This window comes from Gopherus flavomarginatus, chromosome 4 (assembly GCF_025201925.1).
Source record: "Gopherus flavomarginatus isolate rGopFla2 chromosome 4, rGopFla2.mat.asm, whole genome shotgun sequence".
In the NCBI taxonomy this organism is placed as follows: domain Eukaryota; kingdom Metazoa; phylum Chordata; order Testudines; family Testudinidae; genus Gopherus; species Gopherus flavomarginatus.
In genome coordinates this window covers 168,387,322-168,407,158 of record NC_066620.1, presented here as the reverse complement: position 1 = coordinate 168,407,158, position 19,837 = coordinate 168,387,322, and the positions used below count along the sequence as shown (strand labels likewise).

The 19,837-nt window shown below is 38.3% G+C and overlaps 2 protein-coding genes across 4 annotated transcripts in view; one reads left to right on the top strand and one right to left on the bottom strand.

Moving 5' to 3' along the window:
• The window catches only part of KHDRBS2 (KH RNA binding domain containing, signal transduction associated 2), a 694,643-nt gene that overhangs the window by 331,425 nt on the left and 343,381 nt on the right, over positions 1-19,837 (bottom strand). For 2 of the 3 annotated variants that reach the window (XR_007774032.1, XM_050950940.1), the window contains exon 4: positions 16,460-16,606. The exons of the other annotated variant lie outside the window; for it this stretch is intronic. Coding sequence is in view for 1 of the 2 variants with exons in the window: in XM_050950940.1 (XP_050806897.1) it covers positions 16,460-16,606 (147 nt within the window). In the remaining variant the exon portion in view is untranslated. The remainder of the gene's footprint in view (positions 1-16,459; positions 16,607-19,837) is intronic. 3 annotated transcript variants of the gene reach the window in all.
• The window catches only part of LOC127049743 (uncharacterized), a 412,642-nt gene that overhangs the window by 68,481 nt on the left and 324,324 nt on the right, over positions 1-19,837 (top strand). The gene's annotated exons all lie outside the window — the stretch shown is intronic.

Sequence of the window (19,837 nt, the reverse complement as noted above, 5' to 3'; positions counted from 1 at the left end):
AATAAAAAAGGGCATTACTCCATAAGCAGAGGGCCAGCAAAAGGCCTATACACTAGTGAAGTCCCACTTAAGCCATATTTTGAGGACTTCAATGGGACAAAGGGGTGCACAGGCATTGATCTGGCCCTTTGCACCAGAATACATTTTTTCAATAATTCAATATTGTTTTTTGTTCCACCAAGTGATATACCACATATTGTTGTATGATCTAAAATTAATAATGTAATGAGCTCTAAGAAGATTGAAAAAAAGGAGGGTAGAAATTTGCAGCTTTTCCTAGTTACATTTCCTTATTTAAAAAACTCTGTTAAACTTCTATTGGTTCAAACTGCAGTTATAGATTTGTTATATATTGATTTAACCTATTTTTGTTTTTAAAAGGACCAAATCTATTTTTAAGCATTGCTAGTTTAATGTCCATTTTCAAGGTTTGTTTAGTTTGTACATTAAAACTGAGCTTATACCACTATATTCTACGTGATGGAACTGGAACAGCTTGGCTATGTTTAATAGACCACATGCTATAACATAGGGCCCAGGAGTTTCTCTTGTAGCTCAAGTAATGGAGGCCTATCTTTTTGGAAAAGCATGATTTCAGTTCTATTTCTGCTGTTGCTATGAATATCTGATAGTGAGACCAATGTGAACTCCTAAGTAACTGTGAAGTCATCAAAATATAATGTATGTTGCTGTTAAAAACTCCATTGCAAATCAAGAAAAATGGGTAAAAACAGGTTATTTCTCCTGTAAACTTATATTGCATGATGGAAACAAATAATCTTTCTGTATGTTAATGCCAAAGAATCATTCCATAGAGACAAATATCCTGACAACTTCTAGGACAGTTTAAAATAGTTACATATGGGAGAGTCTCTAACTTCAATATTGTTGTTATACCTTATAATTTGATCTTCTAGGTAGATCTTCATCATATTAACATTATCAACAATAAAGGTTCCCTTTTTATCACTTCCCGCACTTACGCTGGTATGGCTAGCTATTAGTGGGGAGGTACAGTTTTAGTTACATGTAATTTCTTCCTGTAGGCAAGTCTATTATTCAAATAGATTTTAGTTTCTGTAGGTTCCTCCTCCTCCCAGAATCTACTTAACAGGTGGCAACTCATTCACTGAAGCCAAATATCCATTATAAATTACAGTAGAATCTCCCTGGAAAAAGCAGTGTACTATGCATTCATGCACTGTGACATTTAAGTTGTTAAGTTATCTGATATTGCTCCAAAAGTTAATGTATCCAGAAACATTCATGTTTTTATCAGGTTGACAGTAAAACTGGCTAAGACTGAGAACGTAGCTATATAAGTTTAAGAATGACCTAACTAGAGCCAAGGTTTACACAAAGAAATGCAATCTATTAACTGGTCACGGACGGTTAATAGATTTTGCACACATATACATAATAAGTCTAAGTAAGAGACAATGAAAATGATGCAGAACATGCACTGTAAAAGCAATTTTCTTATCAACAATTTTTTTACCATATATATCCATTGTGTATAATAGCTCCACAACATATTTTCAAATAAGTCAATGAGCAAAGGGCAACAATATGTACATATGCAAAAACATGTGTGCATCAACTCACACAATATAGACCACATTAGCATTGATATTCAACACAGATAGTTGAAATGAGCAGAAACCTTCAGCAAAAAGCTATTGGTGAGAAATGACTGGGCTCTCAAAGCCCACACTCAGAGTGCTGGTCTCAGGAACAGGCTATCTGCATCCACAGCTCAGAGAACATAGTGAGACACACATCTCCAAACAAGATTACTGTTCTAGAACATCAGTATGTTATACGTCCATCTTTCCCCAGGTATATGTCCAGTTATGGAATCAACCCATAATGGACACTGGGCACTCTAGAGTTGTCCCAGCCATTTCAAGGCCCAGACATTTTAATGGATAGAAACAAGTGAAGGGAGAGAAAGAGACATGTGGGTGGAGGGAAAAGCCTTAAGGAAATCTCTCATGGCTTTTGTGTCCATAGAAAGTGTTGTTAATTTAATTTTGAAATCTCAAAAAACCCAAGGCAACTTTCATACCATTAATTAATAAGATTTCAGTATGCAAATTAATAATGAGTCACAATTTACATTGTACCTTTCAACCAAAAAGCTCTCAAAATGTTTTTCAGACTGATTCTCAGACTATGGATAGGATTCATTTAATCCACTACAGGAAGCAAGACATCTCTTGGTTAAATTTGAACTAACAATCAGTAAAGCCAGTTTAAATTTAAGCAGCCTGACCTCCAGCACGCAAGGCCTACAGAGTCAGGAAACCAGGTATTCTATACTAGTCAACATCTATCACCTGTTTCCAGTAGGTTCAGTGTGTTATAAAGCTACATTTTTACAAGTATCATGTTAGTCACAGTAGCCTAGAAAACAAAATAATTGTCTTTGTTTGCTCACTACTTATGGTAGCAGATAGAAAAGTTACACAATATGTTTTCATTAGTAACAGTCATTTTAATCACACTGAGGCTGTTTTCTGCTGTGTTACTGGGCTTCAACATGGGGAAAAAAATATAGCCTCATATTTGAGATCCTTAGCTTGCCTAGCTGCCTTAGATACCTGCTCTGTCTTTAATCAGATAAGGTCACAATCAATGAGCTGCTCAATTCTTCCTTGTTGACAGCGTCGTGTATACAGCTACAGCAGCAATTTTCTATACTGATACAGTTTGCTATAATTAGTCAATTTTGGGATACATAAAAAAATTCAATGCTATTGGATCTGGTATTCTTTCCCAGAAAGAACACTCAACATTCTGATAATTTTAGGCTTCATTAGAATCTCCAAATTCTCTGACCAGCTATTATTTATCTAATTTGCTTAGCTCAGTCACTTTTTTCTAGTATTTTATATTCTCTCCTCCTTTATCTCAGACTGATTCATGAATTCCATCCAGATTAATTACCTTGAAATCCATTGCTTCCAATCTACTTTCCACCTCATTCAAGGAATACTATAAATAGTTCATTTTGCCTGTGGGGACATAAGTAACTGAACGATCCTGTTCTCTGACGAAGAATGCAAAGATGAGGTAGGTCAGAAAGAGTTTGTTGTGTATATCAGCACTCTTACAAGGCAGAGATCTGCAACTTTCAAAAGTTACATCTTGTGTTATTTTCTAACCAAAGTATATGTGTTGTCCATAAGGATTTCTGTACTCTGATATCTACAAAAATTCACGATGGGCTTACTCATCATTTGAAAATGCCTAGGGGTGAAGCTCATTGCGAGGACCACCAACAGCTAGGATACAAAATGACACAGTGACTTAAATGTCTAAGCATAGATTGAACTTTCTTAGACACTTGTCTTTCCCCTTGCCTCTTAGCATTGTAACAATCCTCAGTAGAACCACAAATATTTCCCATATACTACAATGTTTAATGCAAATGGCTAGGCGCATAAAACTCCTTCAAATTTAGCAAGTGTCTCTGCTTTCACTTTGGGCACAGTCAACAAAAGCTCAGCTGCTAGATCCCCTCCTTCCTTCCCTATACCCAGATATTACTAAACAAATGCTAAAGAAAACTATGTTGTGCTAATCTTTCACTTTCTTAACATTATGATAGTGGCATAAATACCAGTTTTGGAAGAGATCTTTCATTTTTTTCTTCTGATTGCAAGAAAAGGTGATGTACCAGGAGGACAGTATGAGGATCGTGGGAGTATGTTTAAATGTGTGATTTCAAAATGAAACCTGAGCTTTCGCTACCTTCATGTGCATAAGGACATTACATTGGCAGAAAAAAATATAAAAGCACAAGAAATATTATTTTGGGCCTGATCCAACACAATTGATTTAAATGGAAGTCAAATCAGGTCCTTTATACTTAAGGGATATAAAGGCCTGTGTTGTGCCTCTTAATTTGTAGACAGGGTGAAGGGGAGCAATGGTGCCTTTAAGCCATCTTTGTACTCTCCCATTTCTGGGTTTCAGTGTGGGGGTTGGAGCAGCCCTCATAATAATTTAGACAGCTCCAGGAGCAGGGTCTGTCCAGGTCATAGCATCTTCCCCAGACTTCCCCACAGGTGGCAGTGAAGCCTGGAATCTACACAGCACTTCATGCTGCAACCCCACCCATAATACACCCCTTCTACCCTCCAGTCACATCCCCTACTGAAGGATTTGGTGAGGAGATCTCAGAAGACAGCCTTACAGCTGTCTGCCTCATTTCCTACATCTATGGAATCCTGGTCCCTTCACCCTGGGGTGACGACCTGGTCCCATTAAAGTCAATGGGAGTTTTAACATTGACTTCAATTGGGCTAAGAATTCACCCTGGGGCTTTCTTAGGGACTCTTTATGTTGCTCCAGCCCTCTTACCCAGCATACAAGGTCTGAAGAGGGGGCAAGGATGTCATTCATGTTCTATAGAGGATCTGAATACAGCCTTTTGCTATGATCCAATGATGCCTCGATTTCAGAGGCATGGTAGAAAAGAGAATCCATTCAACTGTTTCTTTTTTAATCTGGACATGATTCAGAGACATTTTCCATTTGACAAATGAAGTAACTTTTTTTTTTAAATTGATGTTGGTATATAATAGCCTGTGCCATCGAATAACATAAGCCTCGGTGTTCTGGTAGAAATAAGATGTCTGACCATGGGAAGAGATGAGCTCCTTGGGATGACTGATTAGCCAGGTGAAAACAAAGATCTCTTTAAACAAACTGTAACATATCCATAGTGATTGAGACACAGATGGACATGGTTAAGCCAGGCTCTCATGTAGGCAGACAGCAGCATGACGGGAACTCATACAGTTTAATAATGTGCATCATAGCAACACATTCAAAATACTGTATCAAAGCAGTCTGTCAAGCTTCCCATAGTACAAAACAATTTTCAGAGGTTTATATTGACACCATTTTAAGTAAACCTGGCTTCAATTGTATCTCAGCACACAAGCTGTCACCTGGGATCCAGTTTTGCTCTATGGAATGGCATAAAGTTGTTAACTGCATTTCAAAACAAGGTATCTAGAGGAGTGTAGATGATCCAACACGCTAGTGCTATCTGTCTCTCATGCGTATACAGGGTGTAAACTTCAGTAATTAAAAAAAAAGAACCAATTTAAGACATAGCACAAATCTCAATTAAAATCAGATTAAAAACACTTTTTTTCTAAGCATGGTTCCTTTCACTGATCTTAACACATCATTTTGAGGATAATGGTTGGGCAGAGACCAACCTCAAGAATTTACCTCAAGAATTTATAAAGCTCTTAGGTCTGTCACCAAAATCTCAGGACTTTAGATGATGCCATGACAGCAGTGGTATGGATAGGATATCCACAAGTTTTGCAACCATTAAAATGCTGAAATAGCATTAAGGTGCAAGAGAGATGGGTCTTGTCCAGGCATGACAAAAGAAAACAGTCCACACTGTTGTCTGTACTATCTTACAGAGAGGATATATATGATTTAAGACACCAAACATTTAATGTTTCAATTATTTTTCAAGTTGCAGAGAGAGAAAGAGAGAGAAACTGGGATGGAGTGATGGGGGTGGTAATAGTATTGGAGTCATTCAAGAGGGAAATCTGAAGCTTTTTACTTTCCCAGCTGTGGCAGAAACTAGCAGAGAATTCAAGATCCAGCTAAGACCTCCAATGAAAGGTGCAGTCCCCACTTTTCTCCCAGTGTATGAATTGTCTTCCATCTTTTTTTTTTTTTACTACCTACCTGTGACCTTAAAAGCCCCTCACTTGAATCTGTGATTCTCTGTTCTTTGTTAATAAACTTATTCTCTTCTTACTTGAAATTCATCTCAGTGCCATGATAGTAAGTAGCATGCGCCTTCTTGATTCAATCAAGTAAGCTGCTGTGCACATATTGCCTCTTTGGAGTCACCACACTTGGTAATTAGTCTGAGTGTTCAGTGACAGGGGCTGGACACTGGGAAGTTTGGGAACGGAGGTACACCAAGTGTTAATCTGCAAGACACAGTAAGGGCTGGCAGAGTCCTGAGAGGTTCGTCTAGGGTGACTAACAGACTCAGGGAGTGGTGGGCGCAGGGAGCTGTCACCCGGTTTAGCAACAGTAGGTCTCTTCCCTACTAAATGTGGGGGGGACTCTGACCTCTTGTTTTGGAAGTTACCCTCTCACAATCAGTTTATTTCCTGGCCCGCTGCTACATTTGTTCCTACTCTTTCTATAAAGTATTTCCTTCCCAGTCATTTATTTGTTCTCTTCAGTTACCCTCTCCTCTCAAATGTGGGTTGATTCCCCTACCATTCCTCTGTGTTGTCTTCCCACGCCTCTCTTTAGCAACCTGTTCCCTTCTTCATTTATCACTATAATTCTATCCCCTCATTCCTCTCATTTCTATCTTCCCACACCAAGTTATATGGTTTTAATTCTCTTCCTTCCTTTGTCACATGGGCCTCCACCCATGGCCAAATCATGAGTCAAAGATATCATCAGCTTCCAGCTCTCCCCCAGGCCAAGAGTGGTAGTGACAAAGTGTTCTCTGCAGTGTTTCTTGCTATTTCTATAGAAGGAAGCATTATACAGACCAAGAAACCTGCTCTTCTCCAGCCACCAGACACAGGGTAAAGAGTTCCCTCTTGACACCTCTTGTATCACTCACTTTTGTCCCAGGACTTTATTTGTGAAATGAAAGTGGACTTCAGGTACACGTGTGCTAGTGCAAATTCTCCACCATGAGAACAGTCAAACCCAAGTACTGTGCTTATTTATCTAAACTCCTGGGCAACTGTGTCATGGTGGTTTGAACTATATCACAAATCTGAGAAATAGGCAGACCGTCTACATAGTGTCAGATTCTTAGATTTTAAAACCAAAAGGGACCATTAGATCATCTAGTCTAACTTGCATACTAAATTTCATGTAGACTGTCTATTTCTTACCTATTCTTATTGAATATTATTCTTACCTATTCTTATTGAATATTACCTACCTCCATTGTTAGAAACAAAGGTATTTCGTCTACATCAGAAGCCTTCTAGACCTCTGCCGTTTACATACAAATTGTTGTACATTTACCCTCATGAACATGAAACCTACCCTCTGGTAAGGGATATAAACAGATTCCAAATGTGTTCCCCGCCCTCCCCTTACACTAGCCAGTTCCGTTCCACCGCTGTGGAAATGTCCCTGTTTTCACAGGTTTGTGGCAATGAACTACTGAATTTCAGTTTTATTCCTTTTTAGAGAACCTCCCCTCCATTTTACTTAAATGTGTTATATTATATGACACCTTATACATATGTAACATCCCATGTGAGGCCCTCAAAGCACTGTAGAACTGTTAATATGCACAAGTATCAGAGGGGTAACCGTGTTACTCTGGATCTGTAAAAGCAGCAATGGACTCTTTGCTGTTAATATATACAGTTTAGTTTAAACCAAAATTCAGTATCTGAACTACTCCCATTTTGGTGGTGGCGGTGGAGCGGTGGCTTGAAAGGTAAAGACAGATCTAAATTTTACTGATATATTTTATATTTATGATGGGCAGAACCAATATCTCAGATTCAAACGTCCACAACTGTTGAGGCCTTTGGAATTCAGATCCAAATTGTGCTTGAATGTATCTCTGTGACTGAATTAAGCTTCACAACACCCTTCCAGGGGAAGAAAGCATTGCTGTTTCCATTTTACTGAGGAAAACTGTGGCCTGGTATATACTGAAGCCCTAAATTGGCATAGCCATATCTCTCAGGGATGTGAAAAATTCACAGCCCTAGGACACATAGCTATGTCGACCTGGTGTAAGCAGTGCTAAGTTGATGGAAGAATTCTGTCAACCTTGCCACTGCCTCTCAGGGAGGTAGATTAACCATAGCTACGGGAAAACCTCTCCCATCATGGTAGTGAATGCCCACAATGAAGTGCTACAATGATGCAAGTGTACACAGATGAACCTGGGATCATTTTCTCCTTGTAGGCAGGAGGAAACACTAGATAAAAAAGTTATTTTTCAATATTGCCAACCCCTCACAATTTCATCTTAGGTCTAAAACTGTTTGGTGTTTTTCTTAAAGCCACAACTCCTGGAGCCACGTGATAAATGAAAGTTAAAATTCTCTTGTAAAGAAAGTTTCCAGCTCTCATCATCTTGGAGAAAAAAATTGAAAGTGTGACCCCCGAAAGGGTCAAAAACTAGAAGTAAGATAAAACCAAAAATATATTGTTTTTAAAGGTTTCATTTGATTTTTTCCATCAATCTTATGATTCAGGTTCCGAAAAAAGTTTTAACTGAGTCTGTAAAATCAGAATTGCTAGCCCCAAGCAAACACTGGCTGCACAGAGATATGGTTTTGGTTAACTCTTCAATGAGAAGGAAAGGTGAAGAAACCCTTCAGAATTCTTAGGGCCAAATTCAGAGATGACATAAATGGCAGTGAAGTTAAGTTGTATGTATGTAAGTGTAACTTACCTGGTGAAGGGCAAGGCTGTAGAAGTAGAAGCAAATGCAAGAGGTTGTACTAGAGATCTTCAGGCCCCTCAGTGTGTGATTTATACCTATTTATGGATGGATACCTTATTCCACCATTTATGTCAACCCAAATTTGTCTATTAGCTTAAAACTGAATGCATGTTTTCACCAGGCACCTAAAAGCCCAGTTATATACCAGTCACATTTCAATACTGAGGTACTTGTCCCTGTCACTGATCTGGTCAAGCTCCCCTGCTAGAAATCCACCAGACTACTGTGAGGGATCCAAACACTGAATTTCACATGCCCTTAGATTGTTGGGGCAGAGCAGTTCCTGGCTCTAGGTGCAGCCCTCATGTCTGACACACTTTTGGCAGTGGGTACCCCTGCGGTCCAGTTATCCAGGCCCTGAAACAAAGTGCCATCTCCCCCTAACCTCTCCAGCGGCTCTTAAGCATTCCCCAGAATCCCTACAAAGGTGAAAGTCTGGTTTACAATTTACTTCTTTAGGGATATATGATCGCAGAAGCCAATAGACACAGGCTGAGCAAAAGGCTTTTAAGTCAACTCTTCTATACTTAATAGACCATTTAGAAACACAACAGATCATTCTGAACACAATGCCCCTCACACTAACTCACCCTTCCTTTGGGAGACCTTGGAACAAGAGGAGTTGCCTCTGCCCCATCAGGCTCTAGAAGCAGCTTCCCTCAGCATGAACTGGTGAAAATGCCCTTCCCCCCACACCCAAAAGCCCACCAGTGTAGAGCTGCTCCTGCCCTGTTATAACCTTCCAATCTCCTCTCTCATATGACCTCCTGATTAGCCTCAACAGGTGAGCTCAGACCCCTTCCAGGTGATTTCATTGCCAGGTGAACTCTCCCCTGATAAGCCAATCCACCTGGGTAGGAATCAACCTATTGTTTAGTGCTGTTCCATTTTAATTAAGAACATTTAAGTTAACAATCCATTATTGTTAGTCCTAGTTCATGCTGTATCCCAAAGGATTACAGTCCAATATGCAGGTAAAAGGACAGAGAAAGTAGACAAACCCCACATTCAAAAATGGAGTTTGCAGTCTGACAGATACACATAAAGAGCCCCCAACATCAAAGAGTTAATAAGGTGTACATAGACAGATATTTCAAATTGTCACATTTCCACAACTGATCATGGCTCATCTGACCTCTCCTGTTTTCATTATATCTATATCTTATCACAGAGTGTACAAATCAATACATAATGGAACATATTCTCCCCTCAATAATTGCACAGAGGACTTGTGGAGGCAGGTGGGAGTTCTGTGCGAGAACAGAGAGAACATGGTCCTGTGAGATCAACTGTAAAATAAGCCTTATCTACCTGTTATTCAAGGTTTGAATAGGGCCAGACCAGGACACCCAAATGAGGGTTTGCAGAGCCATATGCTGGCCTCAATTGATCGTAAAAAAAATGTAATATCTGGTCCTTGAATCAGGTCCATAGTTTTAAAACCTTGTCAATCAGTAAACCAGTGAAGGTTGCAAACCTTTACGGTACAATGATTCGTTTAAAATTCCTATTGGATGGAGTCCCAAAACACCACCTGTTTCTTGGCTTCAACAGGAACTAGCTTTTGCAATATCCAGTATCAATACTCATTTTCTGTCTTCCAATGTGGTGTGAAATCTTGGCTAGCCAAAGTTTTAATACTATAATTGGACAAGATTGAAGATGAAAATAAAGTGCCATTAAAGAAAAAAAACACACTTGTTTGTTAATTTTGAATCAGGTAGTATATAGATAATTTTAATGCTCTCTCTATTATCCCCACGTCCAATCTGTATTGTTTTGCTTTCTCTATTTTTTTCTGCACATATGTAAATCTGAAGTCTTATTAAAAGCTTATGATAAATTACCAAAACATCTTTCCACGTTACTGATGCAAACAATCAATCATTGTGAGCACAATATTCCACTTAAATTTAAAGTAAAAAATACGCCATAAGTAAGAGGAAAGCTCATTTGTATCCTTTATCAGGTCACTGAGTCACTATAAATAAATGGGTAAGGTTCTTCTTTAAATCCTGTAATGGAATAATAGCTATTTGGTGCTACAATTAATTATATTTTATAAACACAGTATCATTTGATTAAAGATTAAATAAAAGATACACAGTAAACATGGAACAAAGAGGAAATTATCTAGTGCAAGCTTTCTGAGCACATAGGCTGTAACTAACCAGTTAATAATTGCTTTGTTGGTTATTATAAATCTGAAAGGAAGCAGAGACGGGATAAAACTAATAACCAAGTCAGAAAGTGCAGTCGTTACTTGTTGGTATGATTATTGCTACTGTAAACCAAGTTCCAAAACTTCTGACAAATCTGTTTTTAAATATCTCCTCCAATACAGCTTTTAGTAGTGCTCAGAAATGCATCACATTTTTTATAAACAAATAAGTGCAGCACACAATGTTAAGCAGTGCAGAATCCGAATATTAAAGACAGCGTTTCACCAAAGTTTTATGTTATCCTGACCACACAACTCTACCACTCTCTTTGTTCTCCTAGGACAGAGATACTTTGCATGGAGGTAGAACATAGGATGGGTGGTTGAAATAGAGGTGTGTAAATCATCACTATAATTTAAGATTAAGATGGTAGTTACTTTTCAAAGTGGTATATATAAGAAAAATAAGCTAGTTAAATAAGCTTTGCAGTAGATTCTCTACTGCTTATTTGTATTGTTTCAACAAGACCACTCACAGAGTATGATACTAGTCACCATGAACTGGGGCTGCAGAATCTGGCCCAATAGTTAAGTAAGTATTAATATTTCCCTTCTGCACAGTAAATTTCTCTCTCTCAGCCCCCTCCCCCTCAGACCCCCTCATTATGTTAAACAAACATTAAGGTTGCAAAGTCAAGCACTGAAATTAGAAATGCTCGAATTCCGGTTGCTTGTGCATTATGATACTGTTTCTAATTACAAGATCGCATACTAGCTTTTCCACTGTATACCTGGTTCATCGGCTAGGTCTATACTATGAGCTAGAGATGTGATTCCCAGCTCAGGCACATATTGCTGTGCTACTTGATGACAGCATGAGTTTGAATAATAGTGTGGCCACAGTAGCATGGGCAGGAGAAGGAGTACCACAATTTAGCCATGCTGAATACATACTCATGGGGTTCAGGCAGGTTTGTACTCAGCACAGGCCACTGACTGTGCTAATTGCAGCTAAAATACTATTTATAGTCTCACTAGCCGTAATGGAGCTAGCATAAATCCATATACGTGAGCTGGAAATCACACTCCTTGCTCTTTGTGTAGGTGTCATAAACAAATAAGAAAAGTTAATAGCAAGAAGTACTTTATATCTCTTTGACTGTAAAGGGTTAACAAGTTCAGTAAGCCTGGCTGTCACCTGACCAGAGGACCAACCAGAGGACAGGATACTTTCAAATCTTGAGGGAGGGAAGTTTTTGTGCTGTGCTGTTAGTGTTTGGTTGTTGTTCACTCTGGGGGCTCAGAGGGATCAGACGTGCAACCAGGTTTCTTTCCAATCTCTCCAATACAGGCTCTTATAAGTTCAGACTAGTGAGTACTAGGTAGATAAAGCGAGTTAGGCTTATGGTTGTTTTCGTTATTTGCAAATGTGTATTTGGTTGGAAGAAGTTCAAACGTATATTTGGCTGAAAGGAGTTCAAATTGGTATTTTGCTGAAAAGATTTTAATTTGTACTTGTATACTTAGGCTGGGAGGGTATTCCCAGTGTCTATAGCTGAAAGACCCTGTACCTATTCCATTTTTTTTTAAATTTACAAAGATAATTTTTACTGTTTTTCTTTCTTTAATTAAAAGCTTTTCTTGTTTAAGAACCTAATTGTTTTTTTATTCTGGTGAGACCCCAGGGGACTGGGTCTGGATTCACCAGGGAATTGGTGGGCAGAAAGGAGGGAAGAGGGAGAGAGAGGCTGATTTCTCTCTGTGCCAGGATTACTGTCTCTCTCAGGGAAAATCTGGGAGGGGAAGAGAGAAGGAGGGGGGAAGGTGCATTTTCCTCTCTGTTTTAGATTCAAGGAGTTTGAATCTCAGTGATCTTCCAGGGTAACCCAGGGAGGGGAAGCCTGGGAGAGGCGACGGTGTTAAGATCCAGAGGGTCTGGGTCTTGGGGGTCCCCGGGCAAGGTTTTGTGGGGACCAGAGTGTACCAGGCACTGGAATTCCTGGTTGGTGGCAGCGCTACAGGTTCTAAGCTGGTAATTAAGCTTAGAGGAATTCATGCTGGTACCCCATCTTTTGGACGCTAAGGTTCAGAGTGGGGAATTGTACCATGACAGTAGGCCTAGCCTTTCAATGCACAGAATAGACATGTCTGAGGGATGAATCAGGATTGTGTGGTAGAGGAGGCTATTGTCTATAGGACCCCTGCCTAATTGGTTGCAGATGTTGGAAGGTGTGTAATGAATGAGGTAAGAGACTGTAGAATGAGAAAGGACAGTCTCATGGATAAAGGCATTTCAGTGATGCCCTGGAGCCTAGTTCTCAGAAATGGCTGGCTTGCTATGGTTAAAATTACAAACAAGCAAACATACAAAATCAGCCTCAGACACCCAGCATGGAAATATTCAGTCCAAATGGTTTTAGTTTCGCAAAATTATAAGCAACTGAAAATAAAGTCTTGCAATAGAAGTTTCAAGCAACCTTAATAGTAGGCAGTGCTATCAGCCCCACCTAAATCACAAACTCCTCCAAACCAAGGATTATTTTAACTATAAAAATTCATGCTCTGAAGTTTGGCACATCTACATAATTTAGCTGCAGCTAAATTGTCATTTCAAGGTACATTGTCAATTTTTTGTTGCTGCATTGATTTGTTCTGCAATATTTTATCATGACCCAATTGCCAACAGGCAAATTTGTTGAAACTATAGTAAAGACCAGAATTATCAGACACAGATGAACACGATATCTTGGGGAAGAGTCAACATGTCTTTTGCAAAGGGAAATCATGCCTCACCAATCTATTAAAATTCTTTGAGAGCGTCAACAAGTGTGTGGACAAGGGTGATCCAGTAGATATAGCACTCAGACAGACTGACAAGATCCTACACCAAAAGCCCTTAAGCAAAAGTAAGCAGTGATGGGTATGAGGGAACATCTTCTCATGGATTTGTGTCCTATCTTTTAACTAGTTACTAAGTGTAGGAATAAATGTTCAGTTTTCAGAATGGAGAAGTAAATAGCAAGGTTCCCCCATCAATCTGTACTGTACCGCTGTTCAACATCTTCATAACATTATCTCGAAACATGGGTAAACAGTGAGCTGGCAAAATGGGCAGATTACACAAAGTTACTCAAGATAGTTAAGACCAAAACTGACTGAAGAGCAGGGTCGGTTCGAGGCACCAGTCAGCAATCAGGTGCTTGGGGCAGCCAAGGGGAAAGGGCGGCATGTCGGGCTCTTCTATGGCAATTCAGTGGCGGATCCCTCGTTCCCATTTGGAGGGAAGGACCTGCCGCCGAATTGCTGCAGAAGAAGAAAACAGCGGGGTGGAGCTGCTGCTGATTGTGATCGCTTTCCCCTCCCCCCCACCGAGGCTTGGGGCAGCAAAAACCCTGGAGCCGGCCCTGCTGAAGATTTATACAGGAATCTCATTAAACTGGGTGACTGGGCAATAAAATGGCAGACAAAATTCAATGTTGATAACTGCAAAGTAATGCACATTGGAGAACACAATCCCAACTATACATACAAAATGATGGGGTCTAAATTAGCTGTTACCACTCAAGAAAGATATTGAAGTCACTGTGCATAGTTCTCTGAACATATGCTGCCAATGTGCAGAGGCAGTCAAAAAAGCTAATGGAATATTAGGAACCATTAGGAAAGGGATAAGTAATAAGACAGAAAATATAAAGGTACTATGTAAATCCATGGTACACCCATAGCTTGAATATTGCATGCAGTACTGGTCATCCCATCTCAAAAAAAGATGCATTAGTCTTGGAAAAGACACAGAGAAAGGCAACAAACGTGATTAAGGGTATGGAACAGCTTCCATATGAGATGAGATTAAAAAGACTGGAACTGTTCAGTTTAGAAAAGAGAGATGACTAGGGGGAGATATGATATAGGTCTATAAAACCATGAGTGGTGTCAAGAAAGTGCTGTTTACCCCTTCACATAAACACAAGAACCAAGGGTCACACAATGAAGTTGATAGGCAACAGGTTTAAAATTAACACTTCTTCACACAACATACAGTCAACCTGTGGAACTCATTGCCAGGGGATGTTGTAAAGGCCAAAAGTACAACTGTGTCAAAAAATAGATAAGTTTATGGAAGGCAGGACCATTAATGTCTATTAGCCAAGATGGTCAGGGACACAACCCCATGCTTTGAGTCTCCCTTAACTGCTGACTACCAGAAAATGGAACTAGACAACAGGGGATGGATCAAACAATGATTGCTCTGGTCTGTTCACTCCATCTGAAGCAACTAGAGCTAGCCACTGTCAGAAGACAGGATACTAGTATAGATGGACCATTGGTCTGACCCAGTATGGCCATACTTATATTCTTATTCTGTCCCCTTTATTGCATGATCAGTCTGGAAACGAAATTTATGTTAGTAAACTGTTTTCAATTCTCATTAATTTCTTCCAGTATAAAAACATTTAAAAGATCATTTAATTTCATCATTCATATTTCCAAACTGGAAATATAGTAGTGGGATGAAAAGTGACAACTTAATGGCCTGTTTCAAACATGGTATATTTTGTTGTCACACTTAGCATGAATTTTGATTATTTAATGCAAAATATCTCACAGTTTGCGTGTAGCCATTTTCAAGTTATTCATTTTAAAAAAAACCCACCATGTTCAATGGTTGTAAAATATAAGGTTTTAAATACTGTATCCAAAAAAGAACAATTTAAAACAAAACAAACAAACAAAAAAGGAATCAAGAAAAGTAAGCCTCTAAATGATTAGCCTATGCTATAATCAATTTGAGTATTTGAATGTTTGTTTGTTTTTTACTTTGATGTGTATTATATGGGTACAAACTATAGTAAATGCATTGTTGCATTCTTGTTGGAAGACAAACCTTTTAATTAGAAGACATTTTTAATGCTTTTTTTGGTTACTGCAAAATTTGAATCAACTCTTATTCTGTATTCATTGCATTCAACAGTATCTATGTCCTCAGATCAGACTAGACAAAACCACAGCTTTTTTTGGTATGCAGCTCATACCACAACACTGTTGCAAAGTCATCATTAATGCAGATTATATATAAAGTAAAACCTTGAATATCAAAATATCATGGGGTACAGTGAATAAATTTGAACAACTGAAATTTCAAATAGTTGAAGGAATTTGCAAAGAAATTTATAGGCAAAAAGGAACATAATTCTGGTTCAGATTGCAAGGATTTGGGTTAGCTGAAGTAGTTCTGTATAATACAAATATAAATGAAAGGGAGTTTCCTCCATCCCTTATTTCTCCCACTATATAATATTCTAGGAGTTTCAGGCCCCTGTTTCAAAAAGCACTTAAACACATACTGAAGTGCTTTCCTGAATAGCAATGTTTTTTTTAAATTCAAGCCTGAGTCAGAATTAGTCTTCTGAACTGCAGTAATATTGGAGCTGATTAGAATTATTAGTGTAAACTCTGCCGAATAAGATGTTATTATTGTATTTTTAGTTTTGCATGTAAATTCAGAATCTTTTATAGAAAATATTTATGTAAAATGTAGCACATGCAAACAGTGGCAGTACAAATATACAGTAATCAAGGATCTTAGAAGCATATTTCTACACTGATGTCCGTGACCTATGATCATAAAAAAATCCCATGCAGAAGATACTTAAGGAACAATTAATGGATGTTGGACATAAAATGAATCTTCTGCAGATCAAATTGTTTCGTGAACCAGGCAGGATTTTAAAGAATGAGTGAGTTCAATGTAGCAGAACTAGAGACAATTAGAAAAAAAAATGTTATGAGCCACTTACTGGAACAAGGAATTTTTTAATTTCTTCCAAGGCATGACTCATACGTGAATAAGCTTCCCCAGGTGGAGCAAACACTTCAATTAGAACATGAAGCTCGTCGCTCAAGTGTGAATATTTGGCTTCCCCACTTTTCCTTAGTTCTTCTTCCTGTGAAAAAGGTTATTTTTAGAAATAAGATTCTATTCATTTTGCATTGATTTAGCATTTACAGCTAATGTGACAGAAGGGCATAATCTAAGCAGACTTTCAAACCCTTTGAGAAATAAAAATCTGGTATGAGCCACTTGAAGATTTAACAATCACTTGAGTGTTTGAGTGATAAAAGCAGCATAATTATCATCTACAACAGATTGTAATCAGTACAGAGAAAAATGCTAAATACTTCAGAAATATTGAAATATCATTAACTCTAACGCAGAAACTGCATTAGGGAGACAGACAAGCTGTGTGAATCTTCACTGTAGAAAGGCTTTTCAGCCACACATATTTTTACTATGGCCCAGAATATTTTAAGATATAGAGATTTGAGTAATTTACTGAGTTCTCATCAAAACAGTGCTATAACTTTTCTGAAAATTCCATGGTATCATTTAGGAAAAGGATGTTTCAGTTGTTAAAGCTCTAGATTTGATGTCAGGAGATTAGGGTTTTGTTCCCAGCTCTCCCGTAGACATCCTGTGTAACCCTCTGGACAAGTTGCTTAACCTGTCTATGCCTCATTTTCTCCATCTGTAACATGGGGATAATAATTCTTTCCTACATCAGAGCAGTGTCATGAGGCATAATTCAGTAGTGTTTGCGAAGTGCTTTGAGGTGCTTAGCTAGAGAGTGTAATACAAGAGTACATATCTCTACAATACGCTATATATAATTCACTGAAAAGATGCAAATTACTGGAAAATTTGTGGTAAGGTTACGGCTTATTATGACAACATAATGGACAACATTGCCACTACTATACATAATGCACTCTAAACAAATCTACTGATAAGAAATATTACAGGTGGGAAAGCAGGGACTCAGAAGAAAGGAAATTAAGATTTAAGGTTGAAAGCTTAACTTTTAAATATATTTTTTGACAAAATCGTACCTACCTCTGTGCTAGACAATTATATCCCCTTTTATAGATGGGGAAACAATGATAGAAAGAAAAGTTAAGTAATTTCCCCAAAGTCACACATTAAGTCATGGTAGCACATGGGCTGAAGAAAGTGTGTTTCACTTGATTTAAAATGTTAATATTGACATGTATATTTTAGAAATCACACTGCAAAACTTTTGTCTTTGAAGCCTGAGCATAGATCTGCAAGCTCAGTTCATGAAAATTAATATCATCTCAGTAGTATTTAGTAAAGCAGGGGTTCTCAAACGTTTGTACTGGTGATTCCTTTCACACAGCAAGCCTCTGAGTGCAATCCCCCCCTCTTATCAATTAAAAACATCTTTTTATGTATTTAATACCATTATAAATGCTGGAGGCAAAGCGGGGTTTGGGATGGAGGCTGACAGCTCGCGACCCCCATGTAATAGCCTCATGACCCCGTGAGGGGTCCTGACCCCCAGTTTGAGAACCCCTGTAGTAGAGGGAGTTTGTTCAATCACTGCTGAAGAAATAAAAACAAAATCACGTCATCAAGCATTGTTCTCATACTGGTGTTTTGGTAGGTGAAGATTATATAGCATATTTTAATTTTTAAGATGAAGCTCTTCTTTATTTGCATATTAAAAGTGAACAAAGTTTTACAGAAAGATATGTGAGAGTCCATTATATGATAGAAATTCTCTTACACTAGATCAGAATTTTAGTGTCAATGACATTACAGCTTTACCACTTAGATCTCATGAAAAAATACAGTCAAGGAGAGTATATGAGACAGTCTGTTACGAGATGTTATAACGAATTTCACCTATTGGAATAATTAGATATGAAGACTTTCAACAGAATTAGATTTTGCTATAACAAAACATGATGAAACAAGGCAGTAATTGTTGCAAATGTCAGTCCTATTTCTCTTTGATTCACAACAAAGAGAAACACAAAAATTAAGTTCTCAGACTCTTTTAGGGAAAGTTACCAACACTCTTTGAAGTTTTATAAATGAACTTGATTATTTTTTAATGAAGTAAATGGAAAAAATGTGTTGGATCACTAAGTTTATGATAGCTTTGCACAGGTAAAAAACAAAATGGACTAATATATTAATAATGATTTACTGTTGCATACCTTGTTCAGCAAGTTTGATATGTGTTGCAGTGTAGTAACATTATGTGCTGAGACAAATGAAACAATGTGATAAACTAAAAAGAAAAAACTATTTGAACTCTTTATTTCAGACTCCTTCCCATAAATTCAAAACTCACTGCCAGGCTGAGAGCCTCCTCCCAGCAGCAGCCTTTTCTCAATAGTGAATTCTCAGGAACAGCAGGGAGAAGATAGTGCTGTGCATCTCCTCCAGTGGTATCATCATCAATATTTCTTGCAGAGGCACGCAGTTTCCTGGGCTAGGGGAGACGGAAAGTGGCTGAATTTTGAAATGCACATCCAATCCCACATCAGGGATGGATAGCAGAAGATTATACTTCTTTGGCCATGAGGAGAAATAAAAGGAGAGGAAGACATACAGCTCAGGGCAAAACATGGCAGATTAGGAAATCACAACTTCTGCAAGCACAATGGCAACCTTGCTTACAAATTCATTGCTCAAGACTAAGTGATTCAGAATTTAGCATATCCATACATATTACCATATAGGAGGGACACAAGAGATGTCAAGAACAGCAGCATCACAAAGCCCAGCTGGGACAGAGATTGTTGAATATTTTTTGCTAGGTCTGTCTAATCATGTATGAACTTAAAAGATCTAGAGTATGTACTTAGCTTCAAAATGTGTTTAAAATGGATCACACTAAACAATGTTCCATTATTAATGGCAAATTTTGATGGGAGGTACTTTTTTCTCCCCATAGTCACCCTAATATATAGCTGTCAGGTTTGACTCCCCACTTTCATAGTGTCTGCTTTTCTGAATATTGCACATGAGGTAGTGCAAAGAGGCAACTAGACACATATTTGGTAGATTACACTGAAGGCCTAGGGACTCTGACCTGGGCAAAATATTTCCGGACACTTTGTAATGTTTTCTTTCTGCTTGAAGTTTATAACTTCATCAAGCACTATGCCAAGAGACGCTAACTACCTTAAGACTCACATTATATGGCAATGGGATCAGTACTTTAAATGTATAAACATGCAGCAGTTACAAGCTCTGCGTGCTATTTTGGCAAAGTTTGTAACTTCTGTGAGGTCTCAGATATGATTCTGCTTCTGCTGGATATGATCTTATAATCACAGATGATGATACCCACACACACTCTGAT